This window comes from Topomyia yanbarensis, chromosome 2 (assembly GCF_030247195.1).
Source record: "Topomyia yanbarensis strain Yona2022 chromosome 2, ASM3024719v1, whole genome shotgun sequence".
In the NCBI taxonomy this organism is placed as follows: Eukaryota; Metazoa; Arthropoda; class Insecta; order Diptera; family Culicidae; genus Topomyia; species Topomyia yanbarensis.
In genome coordinates, this window is record NC_080671.1 from 316,912,750 (window position 1) to 316,927,606 (window position 14,857).

The 14,857-nt window shown below is 40.0% G+C and overlaps 3 protein-coding genes across 3 annotated transcripts in view; 2 read left to right on the forward strand and 1 right to left on the reverse strand.

Moving 5' to 3' along the window:
• The window catches only part of LOC131683688 (ras-like GTP-binding protein RhoL), a 233,275-nt gene that overhangs the window by 35,341 nt on the left and 183,077 nt on the right, over window positions 1-14,857 (forward strand). The gene's annotated exons all lie outside the window — the stretch shown is intronic.
• LOC131683687 (transcription initiation factor TFIID subunit 9) lies at window positions 1,753-2,961 on the reverse strand. The gene is made up of 3 exons (XM_058965893.1): window positions 2,810-2,961; window positions 2,580-2,751; window positions 1,753-2,454 (listed from the first exon to the last, which is right to left on the reverse strand). The coding sequence occupies exons 1-3, from the start codon at window positions 2,816-2,818 to the stop codon at window positions 1,847-1,849; spliced, it is 789 nt and encodes a 262-aa protein (XP_058821876.1). The 5' UTR covers window positions 2,819-2,961; the 3' UTR covers window positions 1,753-1,846.
• LOC131683686 (replication factor C subunit 4) lies at window positions 6,992-8,505 on the forward strand. The gene is made up of 3 exons (XM_058965892.1): window positions 6,992-7,267; window positions 7,328-8,198; window positions 8,349-8,505. The coding sequence occupies exons 1-3, from the start codon at window positions 7,152-7,154 to the stop codon at window positions 8,439-8,441; spliced, it is 1,080 nt and encodes a 359-aa protein (XP_058821875.1). The 5' UTR covers window positions 6,992-7,151; the 3' UTR covers window positions 8,442-8,505.

Here is a 14,857-nt window from a genome sequence, read left to right on the forward strand (position 1 = left end):
TCATTTCAGAAGGGATATCTACTAAGAGGAATACGTGTATATGTGTCTGCCGTTTTGCGAAAATGAGTGTTGGAGGAGCTACATTCCACGCACTTTGGAACAACCCGTACGAAATCATTAGCTAGAGGTTACTGCTGGTGGGTAGGCATGGAACGGGGAATCGAAGAAATGGTTTCAAACTGTGCTGAATGTCAATCGGTGAGGCCAGAACCTGCGCAAATGAGATTGCACTGCTGGGAAACTATTACGGAACCTTTTCAGAGAGTTCACGTGGATTTTGCGGGTCCTTTTATGGACACATACTTCTTCATTCTGGTTGATGCGTACAGCAAGTGGCCGGAAATCAAAGTTTGTAGGTCGATTACAGCTGAGAACATGGCGAACATGTGTCGTGAAATCTTCAGTATGTTCGGTATCCCGTCAGTATTAGTAAGCGACCATGGCGTTCAATTCACTTCGGAAACCTTTCAGCAGTTCTTACGAATGAACTGGATAATGCACAAAATGGGAGCACCGCTTCCTGCTACCAATGGACAGGCTGAGCGCTATGTTCTATGTGTGTTCTTTTAGACAAATTTAACATCCCCACAGGTGTGCCTCAGGGAAGTATCCTTTGGCCAAATACAAAAACAAAAATGTTTTCTCATCATCCTTGTACTACGACTACCAGCATCAGCATTATCTGTATTCAAGCAGCGTTTTTGTGCTACTACCCGTACGAAACAGATCACCCGCAAGTCCACCGGAGGGAAAGCTCCCCGCAAGCAGTTGGCAACGAAGGCCACCTGTAAAAGTACTCCAGCCACGGGTGGCGTGAAGACGCCCCATCGTAACCGACCAGGAACTGTCGCCCTGCTACAGAGTACTCATCCGCAAGCTGCCCTTTCAGCGTCTGGTCCGCGAGATTGCACAAGACTTCAAAATCGATCTACGCTTCCAGAGTTCAGCCGTAATGACCCTCCAAGAAGCCAACGAGGCCTACTTGGTTGGTTTGTTTGAAAATACCAATCTACGCTATCCACGCTAAGCGAGTGACAATCATGTGACTCGCCGGATCCGTGGGAAGCGGGTCTTAATTTGGTGTGTCCTCCAGAACAAAACAACAAACTGTCCTTTTCAGGACCAACCAATCATATTTTAGTAAGAGTTAAGCAGAAATTTTCGTTCCAAGCGGAAAGCGCGGGGAGTGTTATTTCCTGGCAAACAACTTATCGACCTCGTATCGATCAACAGTAGCGTGTGAAAAACTCCCATTCAAAAGTATTGAGGAAAACCTTGCGGCTGATTTCACATATTGGTAGGTTAAAGTCGTCGGTTCCATGCATGCTATAAACACAACTCCAGCACCAAGTCGGTGGGTGATCTTTGTTCTGCAGAGGGGTCAAATAAGAGTAATTGATCAAAAATCAACGCTAATTAATCGATTATCAGATAATCGTCAAATGCGGTAATCGATTAGTTTCTATGATAATCGTTTAGTTATGGCGTTTTTTAACCCCGAAACTGAGTCAGGTTCTAACCCCAACCGCTGTCAGTTCATACATTTTGACAGCAGTTGGGGTTAGAAACTGGCTCAGTTTCGCTTCAAGCAAAAACGACATTAGATTAATCAAGTTCTAATTGGACATCCCTAGTTTGGATTTAGTATAGGACATTCAACTACTCAACTTGTTGGAGTAACTAATATGACGAAGGAAATATCTCAAAGGGGTTCAGTTCATCTCTACTGTAAAAGAATTTTAACATCGCAAATTGTGAGGTTTGTATGTTTATTTGCAACGACAACCTATTTGCGTAAGCTTCATGTCAGGTTAAGGACATTGTAAGGTTTGATTTATATTGCTCTTTATTGAACTATTTCAAAATCGTCTTCCTCTCGTTTTCGCTTTACGCTTCCGGAATCTGTGTCACTAACGCCAAAAGGCAGTGGATCTTCAACTTCAGTTTTTATTTCGATCGTGCTCGGTCCCTCGCCACCCACAGTTGTGTTTTTAGCCGTCTTCGCGATAGCTGTTTTCGCTGCTGTGAACTTAAACACCGGCTTTGGAATCGCCACGACCTGCGTTTTCGGGGTTGACTGAACGGCCGGTCGTTTTACTCCAGTAACTATCCCTCCTGTGCTCTTTCCTACGATTGACTTTATAGACGAGCGGCTTTCGATTGCGGATTTTGTCATCTTTTTCGCTTGTTGTGCAGCACGCAGTTTATAGTTACAAGCCGAAAGGCAATAACGATCCGGCGGCAATCGTAGACCGCAGTGGGTTTTTATCAATGGCAGCGGAGTGTTGTTTCGATTACGTGCTATTTCTAACAGAACGTCTCGCGGAGGCGGGCTGGTAAAAGCCTTGTCCAGTATCATTTGTGTGGCCAATTTTACGTCGTCCAATTCGATAACTTTTTTCCGGGCATGATTAGCAAATACCTTTGCATCATCCAAGATGCACGTTACGTATCCTGTAAAACAATAGCAATAGCAACCACGTAATTTATTTAAAAAAAACATTGCCTTTGTTATTTAATTAATCGCACGGTAACCTGTTTGTTTTACCATTACTCAGGTCAAGGATAGTAAAACTTACTGTAAGTAAACTCCAGCAGTTGATTGATGACCCTTGGTTCATAGTCGGTGACGCCAAGTTCCTTCAAAATAGACATAATGACCTGAGCATCCTTCGGTATGTGCTTGGCTTGGTTTGCAATTTTCACCTTTTCGGATTTCTCTCGGTCGCCCTGTTGCTGGGACTGCAACGGCTGTAAATACAGTACCGGTTAAAACGTTTTAACTTGCATTGTTTTACTTAATTGTTACATTATCCATCCTTAAAACTAAAATTTGTCCTGACAATATTTTTATAGCGTCAGCCACCGAACGTAAACAGAATTCGATCGTGAACCGACAAATGGGCGAAACTAACAAATGTACACAAACAGAGATTTGATTAATATCTGAAAGAAGAGTAAAAATACTTTATAAAAAATATAAAAACTCAAACATTTCACACTTCATGAAAATCAATAAAAAACAAAACGGCGGATCCAACTTTCAACTGTAAACAAAAAGCCAGGCGGGTTACGCCTCTGCATTTCTAAGGTAGTGTATACAGGCGAAATTGACAGCATCATTGTTTACAAGGTTCGTAAACAGAATCGCCCTAAACAAAAACGAAGACTACATATTAAGAAGACTGATATCTCTTTCCTTCCTCCATACAAACGAGAAGCGACAGAGGTTACAGCGCCTCTATTGGAGGAAGGTAGGAAGCTTAATGTAAAAGTGTAGATGTGTGTGTGCATCACTATGGGAAGTACCACCTTTTCCCGCAAGTGGCGTTGCTGTTACTGTCTCCAGATTCTGGACAGAGCTGCCAGTCTTCTTGATATGCAGTCTTCGACAAAAACCAAGTGCTTGTTACGCCCAGGGGGAATAACAAATTTTCCAGCGAGCACGGCGAAAGCCACATTTGATTTTTGTTTTTTGGCGACACTACAGGGCGAAATTGAGAGTCGTCAAAACAAGAGGGCGACTCAAAAATGGCCTAATCAACATTTCATAACAACACTGGGCGAAATATTTTTTTTTTCAATTTTATCAACGAAAACGTTATTATATAAAACATTTTAGTTATGCTTTCGAAAACTAGTATTGTTTCAAAGTGTTTCTATACATTTGAAGGCGCAGTGTGCAAACACTGTTAAAATACGATTTAATTTTCTGAACCGAATTTTCAAAGCTATTTTTCTCGATTCGATATCATTGCGACTTCGGCCCTTTGGTCGATTCATGATCGAATTATTAAATTAAAAAAATGATACTGTCAAATACCTGACAATCTACACACTCAATTTTCTTTACCTACTATTAGCAGGGATGCCAGATTTTTTTTTAAACCTGCGCTAAGAGCATGCCCACAGTATTTTTTACAGTTAATAAACGGCAAGTTAGGGTATTATGGGTATTTTGAAGCGCTTTAAGAAGTAATGAGTAAAAAAAATCTGGAAAAGTACGGTTTGGCTACGTAATATGAATCATTTAATAAGCTAATATTTATGGCCTTGTCTTTTTTCGATATGTAGTGTTCTAAATAGTCAAAAAACGTAAATACTTGGGAAAACTGGCAAATCGTCAAGGTGCATTTCTTTAATTGAGGACCACCCAACTTTGTTTTGACCGTAAACAAAGCATATTTTGGACCGTTGTTTTTCCTTTGAGCCATTGCTGCAAAAAATATTTTGGAACGATCTCAAAACATATTTTGATTCACATATCTTACTTTGTATGATGAATTTGTTCATGACTGACTAATGTTGTTTTTCATTGAAAAATGCCAGGGCAGGGGGAAGTCAATTTTGGGTAATTTTCGCGTTGCGTAATTTATGAATAGTCAAAAATGTGTGTTATTGAATTCAATAATTTGTTTTTTACTTCAACCAACAAACTTAATGGTTTGAAAATATTTTTTATTAGAACAATAATAAACTTTTGACGAATGCAAATTTGTATTTACTTTAACCTTCAATTAAAACATTTTCAATTTTGATAATCTTGTTTTATTTCCAATAGAATAGTTAGGGAATGTTCAGGAGTGTTTCAGTTCTAGATTCATAATTTTGATAGTTATTTATGTTACCGTTCAGGCTAGAGCCCTGTTTCTCTTGTTGTATGCAGAAGCCGTCTCAACTCCACTCGCTTCATCGCTGCGTGTCGCCAGCCTCGCAGTCTTCGAAGGGTCCGCAGGCCGTCCTCTATCTGGTCGATCCACCGTGCTCGCTGTGCGCCCCGTCTTCTTGTTCCTGTAGGGTCGCCCTTAAAGAACCATCCTCACCGAGTCGTCGTCCGACATTCTTACGACGTATCCAACCCACTGCAAACGTTCTATTTTTACGGTATGCGCGATGGATGATTCTTTCAGCAGCTGATGCAACTCATGGTTCATTCGCTTGCGCCACGTTCCGTCTTACATCTGCACGCCACTATAGATGATACGCAACACCTTTCGTTCGAAAACTCTAAAGGCGCGTTGGTCCTCCACGAGCATAGTCTAGGTTTTGACAGTTCTGTAATATAAAACTGAAAATTTTAAAAACAGAACTTGCTGTCCCCAGCAGCAGTTTTAGCGGATGGTCTATTCAGTTTAAAATTCACATCTCGCCATGCCTTCAACGTAACTGCATTTAAATTTATTTTTCCCCAGTCTGTCGGGTCTAAGTGTCTGTGCTGAGTACTCTCCATGTATTTAAAACATAGTTCTAAACGTGTTATAACGGTATCGTATAATTTTAAAACAAAACTGTGCGAAATAATACAGTCGTGATTCGCTGGTTGGACACTTTTTAACTGGACCGCTTTTTAGTTGGACCTCCGCTAGATGGACCATTGTCCAACTAAAAAGCATCTGAATGCCAAAATCTCATGTCAAATTTACTTTAACAATCAATCTGACAATAATCAGAGATGTGAACAAATGCATTTTCACTACTAACGTCTACTTTGGAGAGTTTTTGACATCTGTCAGTCGGTCCAACTAGCGAATCAAATTCGTTAGTTGCGCAGAGGCTGTAGCCCAACCAGCGAATCACGACTGTAGTGTATACGTGCGAAATTGACAGCATCATTGTTTACAAGGTCCGTAAACAGAATCGCCCTAAACAAAAACCAAATGCTTGTTACGCCCCGAGGGAATAACAAATTTTCCCCTCCGGCGAGCACGACTAAAACCACATTTGATTTTTGTTTTCTGGCGAAACTGTAGGGCGTAATTGAGAGTCTTCAAAACAAGAGGGCGACTCGAAAATAGCCTAATAAACATTTCATAACACTCGACGATTTTTTTCCAATTTTATCAACGAAAACGTTATTATATAAAACATTTCTCGACAAACATATGATTACGGCTGAAAACTGTCAAAAATCTCTTTGATGGAAAATTTCGGACAAACCGTAACCCACCAATCACTTTTTCATTAACTGCTGTAAGCTGTGTTTGGCCAGTAACGGTTCGTCCGGAATTTCCTTTCAAAGAGAATTTTGACAGTTGGCTTTTAAGCCGTAATCATATGTTCATCGAGATTTTTGTTATGCTTCCGAAAACTAGTATTGTTTTAAAGTGTTTCAATACATTTGAAAGCGCAGTATGCAAACACTGTTAAAATACGATTTAATTTTCTAAAACAAATTTTCAAAGCTATTAAAAATCTCGATTAAATATCATTGCGACTTCGGCCCTTCGGTCGATTTATGATCGATTCGTTGGTGATTTTAAGTAACAATATTGATTGAATCAAACCTGAATCTCGTTTGTCACTATATCAAACAGGAAATTTGTTGAATTAAACCAGATTGTTTATTTCTCGACAAACATATGATTACGGCCTAAAAGCCAACTGTCACAATCCACTTTGAATTGAAATTCCGGACAAACCGTTACACGCCAATCACAGATGTTGGTAGTAAACGAAAGAGAAAAGTTTTCTCTTTCATAAACTGTTGTGAACTGTGTGCGACTAGTAACGGTTTGTCTGGAATTTTCATTCAAAGTGGATTTTGACAGTTGGCTTTTAGGCCGTAATCATATGTTTGTCGAGATTTATACTGATTTTCTTTTCTGAAAGTGCCTGTACATTACCGATGAGCTAAGGAATTCTGCCCACACTGCTTTATTTTCGCGCCAAATGTCAAATTATTGTGATGTTTGTGATTGTGATGCTTATGCTTGCGATGTTGGCAGAGATGCCAGATTTGCAGACATGTCTGCAAATTCGCAGACTTTTAATTTAAGCTGCAGATTTTTTCGATGACGCAGATATTTGCAGATTTTTTAGTTTGGTTGCAGATATTTGCAGATTTTTTGGTTTGGTTGCAGATATTTGCAGATTTTTGAATATAAAGGCTTTTGGTTACACTAGCTTTCCTCACATTTTTTGTTCTTCCCAGACTTTTAAAATTATTATTGCAGACATTTGAAAAAAGTACCTGGCATCTCTGGATGTTGGTAATGTTTACCATTGTGTGAATTTAGTTAGTCCGTTGTTTCGTGCACAGGACATCCAAATTAGATTCAATTTAAAGAATAAACTAGAATATTTATAGATTTCAGTTCATAACTACGCAGAACCAGATTTTCTTGTAAAGTCTAGAGTGAATCCAACAAAAAATGCACGCATTTTTAAAAACTGGCAAAATTGCTGAATCGTCTTCAAATCCCGGGAACGATGGACAGCCCGTAGAGAAGCGCAGTAAATCTCATTCTGTTCCTTGGGTGGAAAAATAGTAAGTAATTAGCATACCCATAACGTCTAGTATAATAATATAGTATAATCATTCTATCAGCCGCCCAAAATGTGTCGACGACGTCGTGGAACAAGGGGAGGTAGTAGCGGTGTTGAGAGAATGTCTATCAACAGCTGTCGATTTACCGAATTTGCTGCTGTATGGACCGCCTGGCACCGGTAAAACCAGTACTATTTTGGCTGCGGCGCGTCAGCTGTTTGGCGATATGTTCAAAGAGCGCATCTTGGAATTAAATGCATCAGATGACCGTGGTATTGCGATCATCAGAAATAAGGTCAAAACATTCGCTCAACTTACGGCCAGTGGTACTAGAACTGACGGCAAACCGTGTCCGCCGTTTAAAATAGTAATTCTTGATGAGGCCGATGCTATGACCCATGCTGCACAGGCAGCCTTGCGTAGAACTATGGAGAAAGAAACGAAAACCACAAGGTTTTGTTTGGTTTGCAATTACGTATCAAGAATAATTGAACCAATCACTTCCCGCTGTACAAAGTTTCGCTTCAAGCCACTAGGCGATGACAAGATAATTGAACGGCTACGTTTTATTTGCGAACAAGAGAATGTCGATGTGGATGAGCAGGCTTATCGCGACATAGTATCTATTTCAGGTGGTGATTTGCGTCGGGCAATTACCACACTTCAATCTTGCCATAGGTTGAAGGGGAAAGAAGCAAAAATTGAACACACGGATATTCTAGAAATGTCTGGTGTTGTACCACCGAATTATCTGGATGATTTTATCTCAGTCTGTAAAACTGCCAACTACAGCAAACTGGAGGATTACGTGAAGAACTTAACGCACGACGCGTACAGTGTGGGACAACTTTTTGAGCAGTTGACGGATTTTGTTGTTATGCATGACGGACTGAGCGATAAACAGAAAAGTATTATTTGCGACAAACTAGGGGTAAGAGTTTTACGGGTACTAGAGCCGATTCCTGCACCTATTAAATTAGGTTTAACCCTTCGTTGAACCTAGTTTAAAAGTTAAGCGTAGGTGAAAAAATCGGCTCCTAATCTTTTGTTTCTGTATCTACAACAAATTTGATCTTCACAGGAATGTTGCTTCCGTCTACAGGGTGGTGGATCGGAGTATATACAAATTATGGATCTAGGGTGCGTCACCATTCAGGCTCTTCAAACAAACTGAACAAATTTGGATAGGATCACCGGTCTATTCAGGAATAAATTGTTTATAAACATATTTCTATTAATACCTGTCTTTTATTTTATATTACTGGGGTTCCTTGTCTTTCGTTTCTATCCATAACTGCTCTATCAAAAAAATGTCAATCTTTCACAAACCTAGAAAACCTTGCGTTCAAATTGACCAAGGAAAACCTAAAATAATTGGGAGATTCCCATTCAAATTAGGTAAAATAAATCCAACAATATTCTTTTACTAATGCATGGGATATCGGAGTCTTATGAATATTTTATTTAGCCTATCCAACGTTTCTCGAGATGTTATTTGTGTCATGATTTCTACCTCTTTGTTCCTGCTGAAATAATCGATTAGTACCAACAAATATTCTGCTGATGGAAGTGGACCCGTAAAATCTATCGCCACATCGACCCACGCTTTCAATGGCAATTCAGGACGACTCATTGGAGCCGGCTTGCTAGGCAGTTCGACCAGTTGGCATCCTTCACATTTAACTACAATTTCCTTCGCTTCTCGATCCATCAGTGGCCATCATGCGCGATCCCTCAACCGTTTTTCATGAGAGACTCTCCCGGATGTCCCTCATGTGCCAGCTGTATTATACTGTTTCGTAGAGACTTCGAAACTATCAATTTATTACCTCTCACCATAGTTTCTCCTACAAATCCGAGCTCAATTTTGAAGGGTTCAACAGGTTTCACTGTAGGGCTGTTCCAAATTCCAGATTTGAGACTATCTTTCACAGCTAATATCTCTTGATCATTGCGTGCTGCATTTTCGATTTCTTCAACGTCTACAGCGACCGACTCTTGAATTGCCAATTGGTTTAGCCGGGTTTTTTCCCAAATCATTTTAACGCGACCGAAACATGTTTTTTTTCGTTTTATCGATTTTATGGGGTTCTTTTAACGTTTTTAAAAATCTAGCATTTATAGTAAAAAGACGAAATAAAAGTCGCATGGATGCTTTGCAAACCCCATTAAAATATCTTAGAATATAAAAATCGAATATAAAAATCAAGCGTAAAAATCGGACAGGGGTGCTTCAGCAAAAGAATCGCTTAGAAAGTTCTCACCCGAAAAATTAGGCAAGAATGAACCTCCAGCATAACTCTCTAGCAGGAAAATCCGTATAACGTTACCTTATAGATAAAAAGTCGAATAAAGAAAAGTTCTTTGTTAGAATCGGATATATTTTTTAGGGTTTTCATATTGAAGTTTTTTTTAATCAAAGATCTGTCCGATTTTTACGCTTAAAATTTATATTGTATTTTTACATTCTAATATATTTTAAACATGTTTTTCGAATCATGTTCTGTTTTTGCGATTTTTATTTTCGGTGTCTCATTTAGTCCGCAGCCAAATATTCTAGCTCGTTTTATATAATATAGATAAATTTTATACAGCTTTATACTTTTATTTTATTTTTTTTTTTTCATTTTAGGGGCTGTTCCACTTTTGACGAAATTAGGTAGGTATTCACTCAAAGTAAATACCTTTACAGTAAGAAACGTAATTGACTTAGCTTGGAACATGTTGAACAGCTAACATATTACTTATTTAACTACAAAATTTGCAAATAAACGTGGGGTACGCGATTAGACAATGATTAAATTGACCAAACTTCATCAGAATTTTCAGATTTAAGCAAAATTTAATGACACTATGACTCGTAAATAAAAAAACAAAATTTGGAAAACAATACGTAAATGTGCAGTTATTAAAATATCAAAAAATTGCAAAAAAACCAATCCTCTTATTGCTCTGGGCAGCTGACTGCCGAGAATTTGATGGATTTATCGTTTGTTGAATAAATTCATAAAAACTTAATTAACTTCAACTCCGGAAAGTCGAGAATCACTAATTTTTAATTGAATCGAACTGCATTCCGGTAAAACATGAGATGACAAAAACAATATAATATAACGGTGAAGTAACCGCAAAGCGAAAGAATTGATGAGATCTAAACATTAACTTCACTCGAAATTTGTAGATTTTTTCGCTCACTAGCCTTTTTCAATTAACTGATAAACAAATCTCCAAATCTATGTTCTCCAATTGACTCTTGCCCTATTCAGTGGCGTAGCAACGGAAAGAGGAGGCCCAAGCAACCAGAAGTTCGGATAATACTTAAAAAGCACACTTTAAAGTTCACATAAAGTTCTTAGCGAACTTTCAAGCTGCTTAAGCCTCTATTAGAACATAAAACATATTGCAAAATTACTTAAAACGGGAAGCTTATGCAGCTTCCTTATACGAACTTTTGGTTGCTTGGAGGATTTGGGAACAACCATCCTCCTCCCCCACGAAATATTTTAATGAAATTAAAAAATGAACACATTCAACAAAAATATGCCTAATATTTTAAATGGAATTTTCTTAGTTTCATTTGCAAAATTAAGTTCCGAGAATATTTCCTTGTGTGGAAGGCGACAGATCTGAATATTATCTGAATTTTCTAAGTTTCATTTGCAAAATTAAGTTCCGAGAATATTTCCTTGTGTGGAAGGCGACAGATCTGAATATTATTTTGGATCTTATTTTTGTACAGCTTTGCGAATTCAAAAGTCCTGACAATTTTTGTGCTTGATCCTAAGCGAAGCTTGCTTGTTCGCGGGATTGTAAGCGATCAAATATTGTCTTTCAACAGGTTATGGGCCCAGGACCTGATTAACCTGTATGTATTGCTCGGACAGAGTTTTCCGTCGGACATATACGTTAGGATTTGATTCAGTCTGATGCAATAACAAATTTCTTCATATAGGAAAAATGGAAAATCGTCTTCGAAGAGTGGCTATGCCTCTTTGCAAAGGGGACGAAAAATCGTTCCCGTTTTGGAAAAAGAGGATGGAATAGCATCTGAAGCAGGAAGGATTAGCACACACGAACACCGCCAGAAGAGGAATTTTATCTTCCAGCGGAAGGTGCGTCAGCTGAACAGGAAGTCGCGAGAAAAGTTGTATTGGAGGTTTACCTTGGCTCATTTTGGCTGGCATTGCATGACGAGGCAATGGGCCATGTGTTACAATGTCAGTACGCCAAAGAGATTTTCGATCGGCTGCAGCAGATCTTCCAACCGCTGGGGACCAGTGTTGCCACAATTAAATCTGTACCGGGAGTTGAAAAATCTTTTTTATCTCTACTCTTCCATAGAAAAATCTGTACCGGATTCTGTACCCAAACAATAACAAGGTTGTTTTATAAATATCATTTTTCTTTTACATATTTTTCATTTGGGGAAATCAAACAAGACATTCTGACTCGGTAATTTGAGCTGGAATTCCGCAAGAAACCAGTTAGAATTTTAGATGAGTGTGACTGGATAAATCCAATATCAGCTCCAGCTCAAATTCTTGCTGCCACTTTTTTTGCAGCCAAAGGTGTCCAACAGAGTGGCGGCGAGAAGCTGAGATGGGGCTGATAATATCAAAAGGATGCGAGCAACCTGCTTGCAGGAATTCAAATGGAGCAGGTCAGAGCAAACGTATGCACTCCGAGAAGATTCACTCGGCTTTCACTTAGACATCATCCCTTTGATTTGCTGGAAGCAGGTTTCTCGCATATCGCATTCTAATGTCAGCTTCAGTTCAAGCTCAATCAGTACCAGCTCCACTTCAGCTTCTTGCCATCACTGCTGCCTAACTCAACGTTTACCTGCTGTTTACTGGGATGCATCGCAAGGTTAAATTTCGTCTGTGGCTAAATTATTTTACCTTGCTGTAATGTAAAAAAATCTGTACTATTCTGTACTTTTTTACAAAAATCTGTAATCTGTACCGTGCAGAATCTGTACCAAAAATGCTTCAAAAATCTGTACCTTTCCAGATAAATCTGTACTTGTGGCATCACTGCTGGGGACTTCGTTCTAAGCTCTACTTGGAAATGTGCGTTTTTAACTCGCTAAAGGAATTGTTCGGTGCTCACGAAGAGCTTGTCCGACAACTAGAGTCTATGGGAGAGGCAATCGCTAAAGCAGAAAAGCTGAATACGTTGCTAGTGGCCATCCCGGAGCGTTATAAGCATTTCCTAGGTGCTTTTTCAGTTGTCAGGAAAGAAGAATTGGAACAAATGTCTCTGGAGCAGGTGAAGAGAATCTTCTTGGACACAGAGGAAAATGACAACAAACGTAACATGGATGATTCGGTTGCTATGGTAGGTGGTTACCAGGAAAACAGCATCGTGTGCTTTGAGCGCGGAAAAACAGGACACAAACGTCGCAATTGTTTTGTGTTTCGCTAAAAGAAACGAATGGATCAGAAGAACGAAAGAAATTCGTCGGTGAACACGGCTCTGATCGCCCGACAAAAAGGAGCATTTATGGTTCGCGGTTCATTAGAGAAGGTCGACCATAGGAAAATCATCGCTATATCGAAAATACAAAGAAAGACGAATAGCAGGACATCAAAGGACAAGTTATATTAGACAACTAGTATGTAGAGCTTTAGTATATTTCACGTAGTTCATCACAAATAGTATTTCCTACTACTTTGCTGAGTAAGTCTCTAGCTTAATTAGTTGTAAAAAAAGATTCTCTGTCACTGTCACATGCATTTCCGAAGTTAGAAATTTCTTCGAAGAAGTCTAATATTCAGCATCTAGGTCTTAAGAGTTATATATTGAATTTTGATCGTGTAAATGGCTTCTCGAAATCCTAATACAAGTATTCTTACACATTTTTCAAAGATGCTCAAATTCTAGTTTCTTCTTTCGCCTAGGGCAAAATGCTTCAGTTTACAGTGTAATACACTACCTGTCAAAAGTTTAAGTTCACCCCACAATGTTAATTGTAGCAGTAAGCAGTGAAATAAAACAATAAAAAAAATATATCTATATAAATACAAGCTATTCTAGGATCCTGAAAGATTGTTCCCAACGTATGAATATCCCGGTTCGTAATTGATTCTTCAGCCTTGTAAATCCACTTGAGAAAGCGTCGCCTACTGTCCCCAGCGATAACAAGTTGCCATTAGCAACAGCAGCAATCCATTGCCTCCCCACCAACTCTTGAACGTAAAGCACATGACCGCGCACCTATAAAGCTGTTTGTAACAGCGCGGAGAAAGCCATTCCAACATCGAACGCCTTAGTGGACGGACAACCCAGCAGCAGCAGTACACCATCCAACCCACCCAGCAGCAGCAGAGGCGAAGCAGTACGCCACCCAGCTAATCCAACAGAAGGCAAACGAACGGGCCGATTCGCGCATAGCAAGCGCGTCAACGGGTTGCCCTTAGCAACGCGATACCTCACCCACCATCACTCGAACGGCAAGCGCGAGTCCGCGCATGTATAAAGCTGTTTGTAACAGCGCGGAGAAAGCCATTCCAACATCGATCGCCTTAGTGGACGGACAACCCAGCAGCAGCAGTACACAATCCAACCAACCCAGCAGCAGCAGAGGCGAAGCAGTACGCCACCCAGCCAATTCAACAGAAGGCAAGCGAACGGGCCGATTCGCGCGTAGCAAGCGCGTCAACGGGTTGCCACTAGCAACCACAGCGAAGCAATACACCATCCAACCTACCCAGCAGCAGCAGAGGCGAAGCAGTACACCACCTAGCCAATCTAGCGGAAGGCGAGTGAACGAGCCGATTCGCGCGTAGTGTGCGCGTCAACTGGTTGCCACTACAGGAGGACCGAAAAAAGTACACCGTGCCCAGCGAGCGACCGGATTAGCGTGATCAATTTCTATGGAAGGCCAGCAATCTCGTGCTCCGCTTCCACCGCAGCACATTGAACTAACCAGAAATCACGACAATGGCGCAGGCGGTACGAGAACCGAATCATCCCTCACCCGGTAAGTATAATATATCAGTTGAATTGAAAACATGCAATCGAGTAAATGGAACTGTAGTCGAGACAGTTTCCTAAAAAAAACGAAATGATGCCCTGGTAGTTGAGACAGGGTATTCAAGAATGCAAATATGCTGAAATATGTGTTATAAGGACTCTGATAGTCAAGACAGAGTAACTGAACTGGTACATTTCTTTTTGTTCCAACAGAAAATCAAAAAGCAAAATCACAAGGAAGATGCTTTTGGAGGAGCTTTCGGTAGTCAAATCTGAATTGGCTAGAATGCGTTCCGAAAATGAGCAGATGCTCCACGAAGTTGAACTAAGCACAGCAGAAAACGATTATTTGAACTTCGAATCCAATGAGGCCGGGCAACAGCAAACGACTGCAGCGGGAAACGAATCCTTGCTAACGACAATGAGCAATATGTCCCTTGGCTCCCTGAATATCCCAGAAAGCAAAATCTGGTCCATGCAACCGATGAGCGAGCTAAAATGGACATATTTCGGATAAAGGCAGGTCCAAAATTACTGGATGTGATGCAAGGAACGTCATCTACATCAGATATGCCCGACGAACGCATTATGCCATATTCCAATGCCATTTCT

Excerpts from the sequence above, each read along its gene's own strand:
- LOC131683686 (XM_058965892.1), top strand. The coding sequence starts at position 7,152 with ATGCACGCATTTTTAAAAACTGGCAAAATTGCTGAATCGTCTTCAAAT. Across the intron at positions 7,268-7,327 it reads GTTCCTTGGGTGGAAAAATA|CCGCCCAAAATGTGTCGACG; the intron begins GTAAGTAATTAG and ends TCATTCTATCAG. Across the intron at positions 8,199-8,348 it reads TTATTTGCGACAAACTAGGG|GAATGTTGCTTCCGTCTACA; the intron begins GTAAGAGTTTTA and ends TGATCTTCACAG.
- LOC131683687 (XM_058965893.1), bottom strand. Across the intron at positions 2,455-2,579 it reads ACTGCTGGAGTTTACTTACA|GATACGTAACGTGCATCTTG; the intron begins GTAAGTTTTACT and ends ATTGTTTTACAG.